Source organism: Gorilla gorilla, chromosome 4 (assembly GCF_029281585.2).
Source record: "Gorilla gorilla gorilla isolate KB3781 chromosome 4, NHGRI_mGorGor1-v2.1_pri, whole genome shotgun sequence".
NCBI classification, from domain to species: domain Eukaryota; kingdom Metazoa; phylum Chordata; class Mammalia; order Primates; family Hominidae; genus Gorilla; species Gorilla gorilla.
Window position 1 is genome coordinate 86,385,808 of NC_073228.2, and position 14,591 is coordinate 86,400,398.

The 14,591-nt window shown below is 41.2% G+C and overlaps 1 protein-coding gene across 3 annotated transcripts in view; it reads left to right on the forward strand.

Moving 5' to 3' along the window:
* LOC101154188 (V-type proton ATPase subunit S1-like protein) overlaps window positions 1–13,524 on the forward strand; it is a 40,132-nt gene extending 26,608 nt beyond the window's left edge. For 2 of the 3 annotated variants that reach the window (XM_055386172.2, XM_055386171.2), the window contains 3 exons: window positions 4,895–4,945; window positions 7,346–7,586; window positions 12,725–13,162. In XM_055386172.2, coding sequence (XP_055242147.1) covers window positions 4,895–4,945; window positions 7,346–7,586; window positions 12,725–13,027 — 595 coding nt within the window. In that variant the 3' untranslated portion in view covers window positions 13,028–13,162. Of the gene's footprint in view, window positions 1–4,894; window positions 4,946–7,345; window positions 7,587–12,724 lie in introns of all 3 variants that reach the window. The other variant, XM_055386173.2, reaches the window with a different exon arrangement.
* The last annotated feature ends 1,067 nt before the right edge of the window (window positions 13,525–14,591 follow it).

Consider the following 14,591-nt stretch of genomic DNA (forward strand, 5'->3'; position numbering starts at 1 on the left):
AGGTTGTGGTGAGCTGAGATCGCGCCATTGCTCTCCAGCTTGGGTGACAGAGTGAGTGAGACTCCATCTCAAAAAAAAAAATTGTTATATTTTCCCGGCAGTTTTCTTCTGAACCTTTTTGCTAATTGTCGGAATAACTTGTAGAAAATGAGACTTTGGAAAGCAAGGGTTCTCAAACTCGTTTTGAAAACAGCAAAGGATTCCAGGCTTGGTCTCAACTCCAAATGGTAGGTGTCAAACTACTTTTATTCTATCAGGGAAGAGATCACATATCCCAGCAGGGTCATACACATTCTAGTGGGTGACACACTAGCCAGGACAAATGCTTGACTCTGCGGAGGTAGGGGGTGGGGGGGTGTCAGTGTGCGGAAATAGTGGAATATTGCCTGTTTGCAAATGAGCAAGGGTACTTTTTAATGGCTAAATTCCAGATAATTCTTAAGGACATTTCAAAATGATTGGAATAATTAGTTTTGATTTGAGATAAGCAGATTAAACAAATAACATGTTTGAAGGGCAAATCAATTTCCAATGCCTTTCTCTGCTTTTCAGTCATCCAAGGAAAAGTTTTTGCTTTTATTTATTTTGGTCCAGGGAGAGGAAATCTGGCATGTCCTGCTTGCTTTCTATAAACGTTCTTTCAACATTTGTTGGTAAAATAGATCCTTTTGGAAGATTCTCTGCATTTGTTCTGGTTTGGCTTAGATGGGTAGGATGCTTTATATAAAGCATAACTGTGTGTGTGTGTGTGTGTGTGTGTGTGTGTGTGTGTATTCTTTCTCTACTTTATGTACTTTAGCTGGAAAGATCCTTTTATTCCTGAACTTTACTTCTCACTTAAAAATTCTTGATGATGGGTAAGAATGGATTCTATTAATATACAATTAAAAGTCATATTACAAATCTTAGTATCTTGCTGTTCAGAATGACAATCTTTTATTAGGGATTTAGGGAAATGTACGTGGAAGCATTTAGAGTCCTCTCAGATTTGTTTATCCTGTTATAGCTTAACTATCCAAGGCTATCAAAGAGACTACGGGAGGCTGAGAGCTCAGAACCTTTTCCTGGGGTGCTAATTAATACCCCACAGGGCTCTTTATTTGTGGTCAGTTGCAAGGAGAAAGGCTGCCTGCTTGGGGATAATCTTGCCTGTCTATGGCTGACTGGCTCTCCTTGATTCCATTTATCCTGACCCTAGGGCATCTGTGGGAGAAAATCAGGGTCCTACAGTTGTTTGTTTGTTTATTTATTTATTTATTTTATTTTATTTTATTTTTGACAGAGTTTCACTTTTGTTGCCCAAGCTGGAGTGCAATGGCATGATCTCAGCTCACTGCAACCTCTGCCTCCCAGGTTCAAGCAATTCTCCTCCCTCAGCCTCCTGAGTAGCTGGGATTACAGGCACGTGCCACCACGCCTGACTAGATTTTTGTATTTTTAGTAGAGATGGGGTTTCATCATGTTGGCCAGGCTGGTCTCGAACTCCTGACCTCAGGTGATCTGCCCACCTCGTTCTCTCAAAGTGCTGGGATTACAGGCTTGAGCCGCCGTGCCCGGGCACCTACAGGTTTTTTTTTTTTTTTTTTTTTTTGGCTGGGTTTTAGAGATCTTGTGGTTACTGGGAACCTAGAGATGGAAAGAATGAAAACTTGGCTTCTAGGCCCAGTTCTACCAGTGAGCTTTGTGATTTTACAGGCAGGACCTGTAGGATCATCATCTGTAAAATGGAGATGATGGCATCTATTCATTATAGCTATGAGGCCTTGAGTATTTACTGTGGGCCAGGCACGGTGTGAGGTCTTCATAGGCACATGTCTGTTATTCCTCACAGTAACTCTCAGAGTCACAGGCAGTCATCACAGAGGTTAGAAAACTTGCTAAAGTCATGGAGCATGTATGTTCATAGAGCTGGGGTTGAAAACATCTTTAAAAATGACCATTTATCTTCTTCCTCTTGGCCCTATCTGACAAGGTTGTGAAAAACACATGAGAAAATATATGCATAAGCACTTTGAGATCTTGTCAAGTGCTGTTCAAAGTATTAATAGTAGTAGCATTATTTTCCTTCCTGACATCCCAATGATAACTAGAGTGAAATAGTGTCTAATTTCTTCAGTAAGCTTCGGGTCTCACAGGACACAAATGAAAGATTGGGCAGAACCTGACTGTCTTTTTGGTCACTGCTTAGAATTCTATTCAGGTGTGAGCCCTGAGTGTGCAGCGTCCACCTGCTGGAGTCCTGCACACAGAGTGTGCAGGCATCCTGGACAGCCTGCCCAAAGAGGAGCAACAGGAGGCTTCCAGGAAGGGAGGTGTCAAGAACCAGCTGCTGAGACCTAGTGGCTGATTCCTGTGAATTGCATGGATGAGCCAGATGCCCTTGTGGTGCTGGCAAGGAAATCTTAAGATCTTAAGAAGGAGAATGGGAGTTGCTGAAATAACAAACCGAAACAAAGACATAACCATGTAAGGTCAAAAGCACAGATTAAAAAAAGATGACCATGTTTTAGCTCTTGGAAACAAAATGTTTAGAGAGAGGCAAATTGTTAGCAGACGGATTTGCTATGGAAGTCTTTTTAAATAGTGAAAGCCCTGCAAATACAGCATAATCCCAGCATCTGTGTGTATTTGGAATTTAGGCAATTATAGCCTCAAGAATTCAGAATCCATTTTACATGTGTGAGAGTAGAACACTTGAAAGAGTAAAAAGAGCTCCTTTTTGAGCAGCTCTTGTTCCAGGTTGTATTTCTCCTTTGTGTTCCGAATTGATGTCACAGTGCCTGATACTTAAAGATCCTCATGGCTGAGCACGGTGGCTCACACCTATAACCCCAGTACTTTGGGAGGCCAAGATGGGCAGATCACCAGAGGTCAGGAGTTAGGGACCAGCCTGGCCAACATGATGAAACCCTGTCTTTACTAAAAATACAAAAATTAACCAGGTGTGGTGGTGCATGCCTGTAGTCCCAGCTACACAGGAGGCTGAGGTGGGAGGATTGCTTGAGCCCGGGAGGTGGACGTTGCAGTGAGTGGAGATTATGCCACTGCCCCTGAGCCTGTGTGACAGAACAAGACCCTGTCTCAAAAAAAAAAAAAAAAAAAAAAAAAAAAGGCAACAAATATTTTCATCATGCCCCAAAGTTTCTGTGTGTTTCTTTGTAATGCGTCTTTCCAACCACTGTCACATCTCCAGATAACCACTGATCTGCTATCATTATCAATTAGTTTCCATGTTCTAGAATTTTATATAATCACATGTGTGTACTCTTTTTTAGTGTAGCCACTGTCACTTAGCTTAATGATTTTGATAATCTTCCATGTTACTGCATCTGTTAATGGTATTTCCCTTTTCATTGCTGAGTAGTAGTCCATATTATAGATGTACCACAACTTATTTATCTATTCACCTGTTGATAGAAATTTGTTTTTTCCCTCACTTTTTGCATAACTTTCCAAGTAAAGTCACTATGAACATTCATGTACAAGTCTTTGTGGCAGCAGATATCTTCATTTCTCTTAACTGTCATTCCAACTAGGAGTAGAATATCTGGATCATATGGTATGTGTAAGTTTACCTTTTTAGAAAACAGCCAAACTGTTTTTTAAAGTGGCTGCATCATTTTTCCTTTTCTCAAGCATCGTATGAGCGTTCCAGTTGCTTCACATTCTCACTAACACTTCGTATGGTCAGAGTGAGACTAGAGAAAGCATTTTTATATTTCTGCATGTTTAGGAATTTCTGAACAAATTTTTACTGGGAACTGGGTTAAAAGATAAGTGTTAGAGTTAGTGAGAGATTTACCTCTTGAAAGGAATGTGTTCATGTATCAAGGGGTAATGAAACTCAAGGCCATAGAGACGTTCCAGGGGTTAGAAACTCAGAGACGCTTATCTTATCCTCCCCTTGGAGATATTTATTTACATACCATGGGTATGAGACCTGCAGCCATTTGTCTCCTTATGGTGAGCGATTTGCTTCCATCCAAAGGCTAATTAAAGTCTTTCATCCAAAGACTAATCATCCCTCTTCTCTTCCTAAGGAGAATTTATTGACACTAGAGGAGCAAATGTTTCTCTCCCTCTCTTGGGAGGTGAGAAGGAAACCACGGTCTCTCTCCTATATAAGCACCCAGATTCATAATTTTGGTGTTGCTCATCTGTATTACAAATCCCAATATGTGTAGGATGACATCTGGCTCTTCTCCTGCTGCCTGGGTTGGGGAGAATTGGATTAGAAGGAGGAACCAATATGGTTGTTCCCATGAGTAAGTCAATTCATCTGTCTTTGCTCTGGGAAATCTTATGTTTACTCTTAGGAAAACAGGAATAAATGTAGGTATTAAAAGCTTAAGAGTCAGTTTAAAAAATGTTTTAGCCATTCTGATTCCTGTACTGTGTTATCTTTATTGTGGTTTTATTTTACATTTTCCGAATGTCTAATGGTCCTGAGCATCTTTTCATGTACTTATTAACCATTTGTATATCTTTCTTTAAAACATGCTCGAGTCTTCTGACAATTTTTACGATTTTTACATTGGGCTGTCTTTTGTTGAGTTGTTAGTGTTATTTATTGTATTCTGGATAGAGTTCTTTATGTATACGTGTTGTGAGTATTTTCTCCTGTTGCGTGGCTTGCCTTTCTTGTTTTCTTAAACAGTGTCTTTTGAAGAGTAAAAGTTCTGGATTTTAGTAAAATGCAATTTATCAGTTGTTTCTTTTATGGTTCATGCCTTTGTACTTTTTTCAGGAAACCATTGCCTACCTCAAGATTAAAAAAAAGTTCTGTACATTTTGTGTGTCAGATGTTATGTGATCCACCTTGAGGTAACTTTTGAGTGCATATGAAGTTAGGGTCATTCCTATTTTCATAGACTGCATTGTTTCCTTTTCTTAGGTTGTCTTTGAAGCTTGGTGATGCTGGAAACCCCAGAAGTCTTGCTATAAGGTAGGTAGGACACCACTTTGGAGTATCGCAGTTTCAGCACTTCAGATTAGCTCTATAGAATTTATTCATTCCACATGTGCGAAGCAAGGGCTTGCTATATGCCCAAGCACTGTGACATATTGCATGCCACATCAACCTAATTAAACGGAAAAGTTGGTGCTGTGATATGATGGGATCCTATACTAATGCTTTCTTTCTAAAAGTTTCTACCAAAATACTCATTGTTCTTCCCTCTCCCTCACCCCCATGCCGCCTGCATTAGGGACTTAGAAAACTCCCAATCCTGAGAATGTAATATCCTTTTCCTCTGAGAAAAGAAGACAAAAGAAATAAAGCTCTAAGGGCTGGGGCTCTGGTTTGAAGTTATTTTCTATAGCTTCTTATAATGAATCACACTTACCATTTAACTACAATGAAAAAGCCTCGTTACGTGTATTCCCCAGCAGACAATCAACAGAGGCCTACAGTTTTTTGGTGTTTAGGTATGAAAGATGCATCTGTCAACAGAGACTTTAGCTAAGCAGTTAGGAACTGCTCCTGAGGTAGGGGGAGCAATTGAAGGCTTTTTTTTTTTTTTTCTTATAAAAATACAGTGCTTCCCTTCCTATAAGACAAACTTGTTAGTGGAGATAAGTAGTTGTGTCTTTAACATTATTTGGAAAACCAGCAGGATTGTGCTAGGGCAGTCTTTCTTAAGCTTTGCTCTATGGGACACTTCTGCTCTGTAAAAATATTTATAAGATTTTATGAAAAGGGGATTCTGTGGTCAAATGTGTCTGGGAACGACTCTAAACCATGTCTTCCTCTTGGCAATTCACAGTGTAAATTTGTATGTTAAAGTTTCTGAGAAAAAATAATCTTAAGGAAGACTATTGCACTTTGTAACTTTGACTAACTCAATGTTTCCTGTGTTTAATTTTGGAGAACCTTCTTCCTCAGAACACTTGTCTACATATCATGGGAGACTAGTGTTTCACTGATCATAATTTAGAAAATATATGTCATCATCTTTCAGAGCAACTTTACAAGTAAATAGAATCCCACAAGGTGACCAAACACACATGTCTGTTTGATCTAGAAATGGAGACTATTTTTGATCTGTAATTCCACTTTTTTCCAAAATGAAAAATAGCTTTATTATTATTATTGTTATTATTATTTATTCTGATGATAAAGGTATGTAGCAGAAACTGTCAGTACCCCATGAATATCTACATGGTCCTTTCCATTTGAGAGCACTGTAGCCTACCAGCTGAACTTTCAACTCCCCGCCTCTCTTTGCCTAAAAGCTTTCTCTGGCCCACTGCCCCCAGTCCCTGGCCCAGCAGCCTTCAACCAATGACTGGAGGACACATACACACACCTCAGCTCCCTCCCCGTCAGGTGAGATAACTCAGCAGCATGTGCTGTACTCTGGCTTCCAGGTTCCATCACGGCCATGAGGCCCTGCTTGTCCACACTGGAAACTTGCTTAATAATGTACCTCTTTTAGCTGCCTTCCCTTCCTCTGTCATTTCTTTTCTCTCCATTTTACGTATTTTGAATGACTAAACTCCTCTGAATATTTCTTATATTCACACCCTTGTCTTAGAGTCTGCTTGCAAAGAAGCCAAACAGAGACAAGAAAAACTAATGAAAACAGAAAAATCAGAAAATATTGAGCTACAGAAAGAAGCAAATGAAAATCATCAATAATCTAAACACCATTTGTAATCACTACTAATGTTTTAATCTCTATCCTTCCAGACATTTTTTTTAAGGCAGTCACGTTTTTTTTTTTAAATGGAAATAAAATGATAATGACAAGTAAATTATGACTTTTTTTCATGGCTGGAAAACAGTCCATTCCAAAAGAGTTAAGATTGGATTTGAAGCCCAGCTCTGACACTCTCCAAGTGAGCTTATTCAAGCCCTTTGTGTCTTAGATTCCTCGGCTGTGAAGTTAGAATAAGGACATTATCTATTACATGGTGTTGAAGTGAAGATTAAACACAATACACATACATAACACAGAAGTTATTAAGAGAGCTATTACTATTATTTTAAACCACAATTTAGCAAATTCTTCATTGATGTCCATTTAAGTTTTTCTCAAATTTTTTGAATAATAAACACGTAGTCAAGTGTTGAATCTAAAAAAGGAAAAACAAAACAAACCCAAACTTTGTGTGTTTTTTCTTTCGTAGGAATTTGCACTGTCCACTTTGGCGGCTGCCCTGTCATTTGCTCTTTTTCCATCCATCCAGGGAAGGCTCCGCAGCAAAAGTGAAGCCTCTCCCCAAGCCCGTTCTGCCGCCTGACAAAAGAGGGCGCCATTGTACTGTTCATAGACGATGCCTTGCGTCAGTAAACGTGGGAAAAGTTCTTTAGGAGTAATGCTGTTTTTATAACCATTTTCAGATTCATCCTTACCAATTACAACAAGTTGTCCATCCAGAGTTGGTTTAGTTTGCACCGAGTCGAGATCATTTCCAACAATTCAATCCAAGCCGTCTTTAACCCAACTGGCGTATATGCTCCCTCTGGTTACTCCTACCGCTGCCAACGCGTGGGCAGCCTGCAGCAGGACCAGGCCCTCTTGCTGCCCAGCGACACGGATGATGGGTCGAGCCTGTGGGAGGTCACTTTTATTGATTTCCAGGTAATAAACTAAAATCTATGCTCAATGCACCTGCGTTTTTGGTACCAAAAGAGCTTAGTGTTCGTTTAAAAACACCTGAAACAAACCTAGATGCTTAAGGAAAAGAGAAGTAGATGCCTTTAAAAGAATATTGGTGGTTTTTTTCCTTTGTCTTTTAAGGTATGAAGTGGAATAGGATAGAGAATTTTATCTCCCTGTGTCCCCCACCTCCTACCCAGGGCTTACTTTTACATTCAGCTTTATCCAGCACGAATAATTATCAGTGAGGAATGCCAGCCATCTAAGCCCTAGTGAAGCTGTGGGTGAAGCCAGGGACTGACACTTCCTGGACTGAGAGGCCCTTCTGGGGAGAGGCATTGGCGGACAATTATTTTATTTCCTTCAGGGAGTGGCGCAGTGATCTTATCAGGGAAGATAAGAAGTACATCAGCCGTGTGAGTGACAGCTTTGGCAGTTAGTAGGAAGGGACTCAGCGGGGAGTCAAAAATATCCCAAAGATCTTGAAAGTATTTGGAGAAAGGAATGGGGTGTAAGACATTCCTTTTCACCACCAGAATCTTAGGCTGAGAGACATTCTGTCAAGTTCCTCTATCCTGTTTACCTGTGAATGAAGCTTAGCTTGTTCCTACCACTCCCTGAAATAGTAGGCAGGGCTTTGCATGTACCTCTTATGGGCACATTCCAACCTTTTCCAAATATATGTGGGCATTGGCATATATGCATATTCTTCCCTTCCATCCTTCCCAAGCTTAGAGAAGTGTCATGTGGATGAAAGGCAGTTTGGGGTAGGGAAGGAGCTCGCATTTTGGAGTCAGACAGACCTGGTTTCAAATTACTGCTCAGCCACCAGGGCAAGTTACTTAACCTCTCTCAATTTCTCACCTATCTTTATTAATGTAAAGAATACGTGGCCTAAGATATGTGGAAACACATATGTGCCAGGCGTGGACTAACAATAATTGCTACCTGTGAGTGACCCGTGTGTGTTGGTGCTGTGGTCGTTACTTTATGTACTTTGTCTTCAGAACTTACCATAATGCTGCAAGGTGGTTTTATGAATGAGGTGACTGAATCTCTGATAATCACATAATTTTTCTAAGGAGTATAACTGGTAAATGGTAGAGGCAGAACTCAAATTCTGGACAGTTTGGTTCCAAGGATTCTTTTGTGTGTGTGTGTGTGTGTGTGTATATAAAACGTTTATAAATATTATTTATATTATGTATGTGTATGTCTATACATGTATGTATGCATGTGTGTATATATACATATAGAGAAATGGCAGTGAGGATATAATGACAACAAGGAATATTTTACATATAATTTCGCCTAATTAGACCGGGGGAATTGATTGACTTATACCTCTACCTTGTTCCAGAAATGACTTAGTTGACTTATGGAAATACTACTTATGAAAAATTACTTTCAAAAATAGGCAAATCACTTCACATCCATTAGGATGGCTATTATAAACAACAACAAGCAAACAGAAAATAACAAGTGTTGGCAAGGACAGGGAGAAGTTGGAACTCTTGTGCATTGCTGTTGGGAATGTAAAATGGTGTGGATGCTGCAGCAAATAGTATGGAGTTTCCTCAAGAAGTTAAACATACAATTATCAAGGGATCCAGCAACTCTGCTTCTGGCTATGTACCCCAAATAATTGAAAACAGGGACTTGAACAGCTTTCACCTGTGTTTATACCTACGTTCATGGCAGCATTATTCACAATAACCAAAAGGTGCAAGCAACCCAAATGTCTATCAATGGATGAATGGATCAACAAATCTAGTGTATATGTACAATGGAATATTATTCAGCATTAAAAATGAAGAAAATTTGGGGATTGGGCGTGGTGGCTCATGCCTTTAAACCCAGCACTTAGGGAGGCTGAGGCAGGAGGATCACTCTTGAGCCCAGGAGTTTGAGACCAGCCTAGGCAACATAGTGAGACCCCCATCTCTACAAACAATTTTTAAAAAAGAAATTAGCTGGGGGCATAGTGGTGTCACCTGTAGTCCCAGCTACTTGGGAGGCTGAGGTGGGAGGATTGCTTGAGCCCAGCAGGTCGAGGCTTCAGTGAGCCAAGACTGTACCACTGCACTCCAGCCTGAGTGACAGATGTCTCAAAAAAAATTAAATTTAAAAAGAGGAAGGAAATTTGGATACATGCTACAACATGAATGAATGTTGAAGACGTAATGCTAAGTGGAATAAGCCAGCCACAACAGGACAAATATTGCATCATTTCACTTATATGAGGTACTTACAGTTGTCAAACCCCGAGATGGAAAGTAGAATAGTAGTTGCCAGGGACCGAAGGGAGGAGGGAATGGGCAGTTAGTGTTTAATGGGAGTAATGTTTCAGTATTGCAAGATGTGAAAGCATTCTGGAGATGGATGGCAGCAATGGTTGCACAACAATGTGAATGTACTTAATATCCCTGAACTGTATACACTTAAAATGGTTAGATGATAAATTTTATATCATATATATTTTATAATAAAAAAACAAAAAATTTAGCAAAGACTTGGGGGTAGAGAAACACAAAGGAAGAAAATGTCAGTTAGAGCCACCAGTGAGGTTAATATACAAAACCACGAGACCATCTGTCTGCACTGGCTGGAGGCGGCACAAGAATTTGGCTCTGAAGTTCTGGAGCAGCCAGTATGAGAAACACTCAGTTACATGTTCACAGGCTCCCTAAGACTACTGCCAATGTGCTTGGGATAAGCACATTCATCCCTGGTGGTGTGAGATGTATACATCCTCATCAGCATTCTTATTATAAACACAGCTTTCAGGGGGACAGGTGGGCCTTGTTGAAACCCCCTTCATGTGAAGAGATGGCAGAACACAAGCTCAGTCCAGGGGAGAGGAGGTGATGGTGATGGTGGCTGAGGTATGTGTACAAAAGGCTGCTGTCCACATGCACAGCTCTGCTGGCCTGGCTTATGGTGGGAATAGAGTATAGAGCAATGTGGCCGGTGCGGCAAACTCGAGTACCTTGGGTAACTGGTGAGTTGGGCTGGGACCATGGCAAAGGGTAGCCTTCATCACAATGAGCATTTTACAAATTCAACCGCAGCTGATTTTTGCTTTGTAGGAATGCAGGGCTGGTGTTGCTGGATCTTTTCAATAGAAGCTAGAATGGTAGATTCTCACAGGAAATTTTCAGGATATTCCGAGTACTGGGTCAAACAAAACACACCTGTGGGCTAGAAACAGCAGGTCTGTATAACCTCTAGTCCAGGAAATGGGTGGACAATGTATCCTTCAGGCATTCTCCACACTTACTGTTCTCAAACAAGTCTTGTTAAGAATTAAGTGGCAGTTGGCTGGGTGTGGTGGCTCACACCTGTAATCCCAGCACTTTTGGAGGCCGAGATGGGTGGATCACCTGAGGTCAGGAGTTTGAGACTAGCCTGGCCAACATGGTGAAACCCTGTCTCTACTAAAAATACAAAAATTAGCAGGGCATGGTGGCAAGCGCCTGTAATCCCAGCTACTTGGGAGGCTGAGGCAGGAGAATCGCTTGAACCCTGGATGGAGGTGGAGGTTGCAGTGAGCCGAAATCCTGTCATTGCACTCCAGCCTGGGCGACAAGAGCAAAACTCCATCTCAAGAAAGAAAAAAAAAAGAATTAAGTGTCAGTCAACCTCAGGACGTTCTCCTTGGCTGGAGTTGCAGAATCAAGTGAGGTCCTCTTTTGTCATGGAGGAGCTCGACTCTTCAGGCACCAGTCTCAAGAGAAGGTCACTTTGTCTCTTTACAGGAGGTGCGGGGCAGGGATCCCCGAAGCCAGGACAAGAGTCTCCTTCAGGATCTGCTTTGGGTTCAATCGAGAGCACAGACAGTTGGGCGAGCAAGGCCCCTTGTGTCTATGGAGTGATGGGCGACCTCAATAATTTCAGCATGGGACAATGCCAAAGTGCTCACTTAAGCCATCAAAGTGAATTTTCAGTAAAGCACTCATGGATAGTTCAGTTGTCTGATGTACTCTTTAAAAACTGAGTAGGTGTCTGAATGAGGAAATGCTGTGTAGGGTCATACAGCTGGACAGGGAGCTGTCTTCCACAAGCGATGGCTCTTGCTTTAAAGTAATTGCTCTATAGTCCTGTTTCATTTTGACAGTATTAGATATCAGTGCCAGTTCTCAATTTGAACCTCTCTTCCTTTCAAGTAATTATACCATTTCATCTGCACACAATGGAAGCTTTACTTTCTATTTGGTTGGTGCAAAAGTGATTGCGGTTTTTGCCATTAAACGTAATGGGTAGGATGCAAGGAGGGGCTGGTATCCACCTCTTCCAAAAATGGGACAAAGCCTGTATGATAAAACCAATAGAGAGAGAGAGGGTAGGGAGGAGGAAGAGACAGAACCCACCAGGAGCTATGGAGTATGAGTCTGACGCCCACTGCCCAGGTTTCAATTACACCGTCACAGCATTTACTGTTATGTGACTCTGGGCAAGTTACTTAATTTTTCTGTGCCTCAGTTTCCTCATCCATAAAGTAGGAATAAAATAGTAACTTACTCATAGGCTCTTTGCCTACTAAACAAATTAAGGCAGTATATGGTGCACAAAAACTTTCAATACGTGTTAGCTTTTATGATTATTATTTATGTTTTACCTCACTAAGGATCATGACATCCCCCTTCAAAGACTCTTCCTCATTCCTGTCAATAGAATCAAAGGCAGAGGAACGGAGACTTAAAATCTTTGTGAAACTTATACTATCCTTATAAAATTTTGAGTGTGCTTTGAATTTTAGAGACACCACAGCAGTTGTGGTTTTTACATGAACTGGAATATTTCTAAGGATCAGATTAAAAGAAGTTTTATTTCAGAGCCTTGAAATCAAGGTTTTATTTCAGAGTCTTGAATTTCATGAGCCTCCTAGTTATGACATCCATACATCCCAGAATTTCTGGGTCAGTCCTGTTTTAAGATTGAGTTGCATTGTCCCCATAAGCACAATCACATTTGTCAAATTGTGTGGTTAAGTTATTCAGCAAATATGGTGATAGTATATTAAATTTGGCTACCTAGGGGCCAGAACTGCGAGCCCAACTGGGAAGTAGATCCTAGGAGAGAAGGGATGTATCACTTCAGCTCCTTCCTTTCTCCTGCAGATCCAAGGTTTTGCCATCAAGGGGGGACGATTTACCAAGGCCCAAGACTGCGCCTCCTCCTTCTCGCCAGCTTTTCTGATCGGCCTGGCAATGTCCCTGATCCAGCTGCTGGTGTTGGCCTATGCCCTGCACATGCTCATCTACCTGCGGTATCTGGACCAACAATATGATCTCATCGCCTCTCCTGCCCACTTCTCGCAGCTGAAAGCTCGAGACACAGCCGAAGAGAAGGAGCTGCTGAGGAGCCAGGGGGCTGAATGCTATGAACTGAGAAGCCAACAGATCAGCAAAATCTATGTTTAGCAGCACAGGCTGGCCCCTACCATGTCCACAGTGGGCTCCGAAAGTTGTTTCTGTTCTGTGCTATTTGACTTGTGAATTACAGATTTTCACCAAATGGCTTGATTACAAAAAAAACGAAAAAACACAAAAAGAAAATAGATAATGAATTCTTTTTGAACCATCCACTGGCCTACTTAGGTAGACTTGGGGCAATCAAAAAAGGCATCTCAGGGATCCCACAGAGACAAATATGACTCTTAGTTGCCTCTAAGTACCCTGAAAGCAAAGGGGTATTTCAAGTAGGGAAAAAGAGAGAGAGAGAAGAAGAAGGAGGAGGAGGAGAAGGAGAAGGAGGAGCAGGAGGAAGAGGAGGAGGAGGAGGAGAGGGAGGGAGGGAGGGAGAGGGAGAGAGAGAGAAAGATTGGCAACACAGAGAAGGGAAAACACACTTGGTCCTCCTTGCCTGTGCCAGTTTGGATGTGATAATTATAGAAATAATAAACCAAGATTATCTGGAAGTTCATAATTTAAACTATTTTGTAACATAATTTGCATTTCTAGATATTATGTCCCAATTTTGTTTTAAAAACAGTCTTTTTCTCTTTCATAGAAATGTTGAGGGAGGACTCAACATGTGGCAGAGCACTTTATTTAAGGACCTTCTTGTCCTTTACTGTGCTGTTCAGAAGCAGTACAGCTCCATCTGTGAAGTAGGGGTAATAGTCGTGGCCATATTTTACCTTTCCATTTGGGAAGGGGCCAGGGTTGTCTCACTTGTCTGATTTAGACCTCCATGAGCTCTCATAGGTCCACTTGGAATAAACAGTAGAGCTAAGCAATAACAGTGTGCTTGCTATGCAAACACAGCTTTGAGACATATCCCCTGATCTTCCTTCCAATGAGATAGTGCCCTCTAAATGCTGCCTTAATAGAAATTCTGGAGCCACCACTGATGTTCTTACCGTTGCTGTCTTTCATATGCGTTCCTCATCATCCTTTTCAGCTCTTGGCAGATACTGAAGATTGATTCAACCTTCATCCTCACCAAAGCGTCTCTAATAATATACCTTCTGTCTTAAAGAGATCTTAAACATAAAGATGACATTGCATTTTCCCAGGTAGGGTTTGGTACAGGACCTAGGTTCTACTAAGAAGATACTCCTACACAAAACTTAGAATGCAGACAGGAAACATGTGCAGTGGAGGGTCACACACAGAGCAAGAAAATCTTCTGGGCAGCTGTCACGATGGGTCTGCTCTCTAGTCCCATCCTAGGTGGTAAGCAGTAGATGATAATGACAGTGAGTTTTCTGATGGGACAGTCTCATGTTGAGCATTTATTTTGGCTGCAATTTTCTTGGTTATGAATGTAGGTTTGGTTCTGGCCCTCTCAGAATTCTGTAAGATCCCATACTTTATAGTAAATTTCTTTCTGCTTTAATAACAGAGTTGATTCTGTAGTCTGCAGTGAAGAATCCTGATTTATGTAGTTGTTAGTACCAAGAGGATTGCAGGGAACAGACTCTCAAGAAAATGCGTATCTATGATTGATTATCCAACTCCATTTGGCTTTAAACCAGTGGAA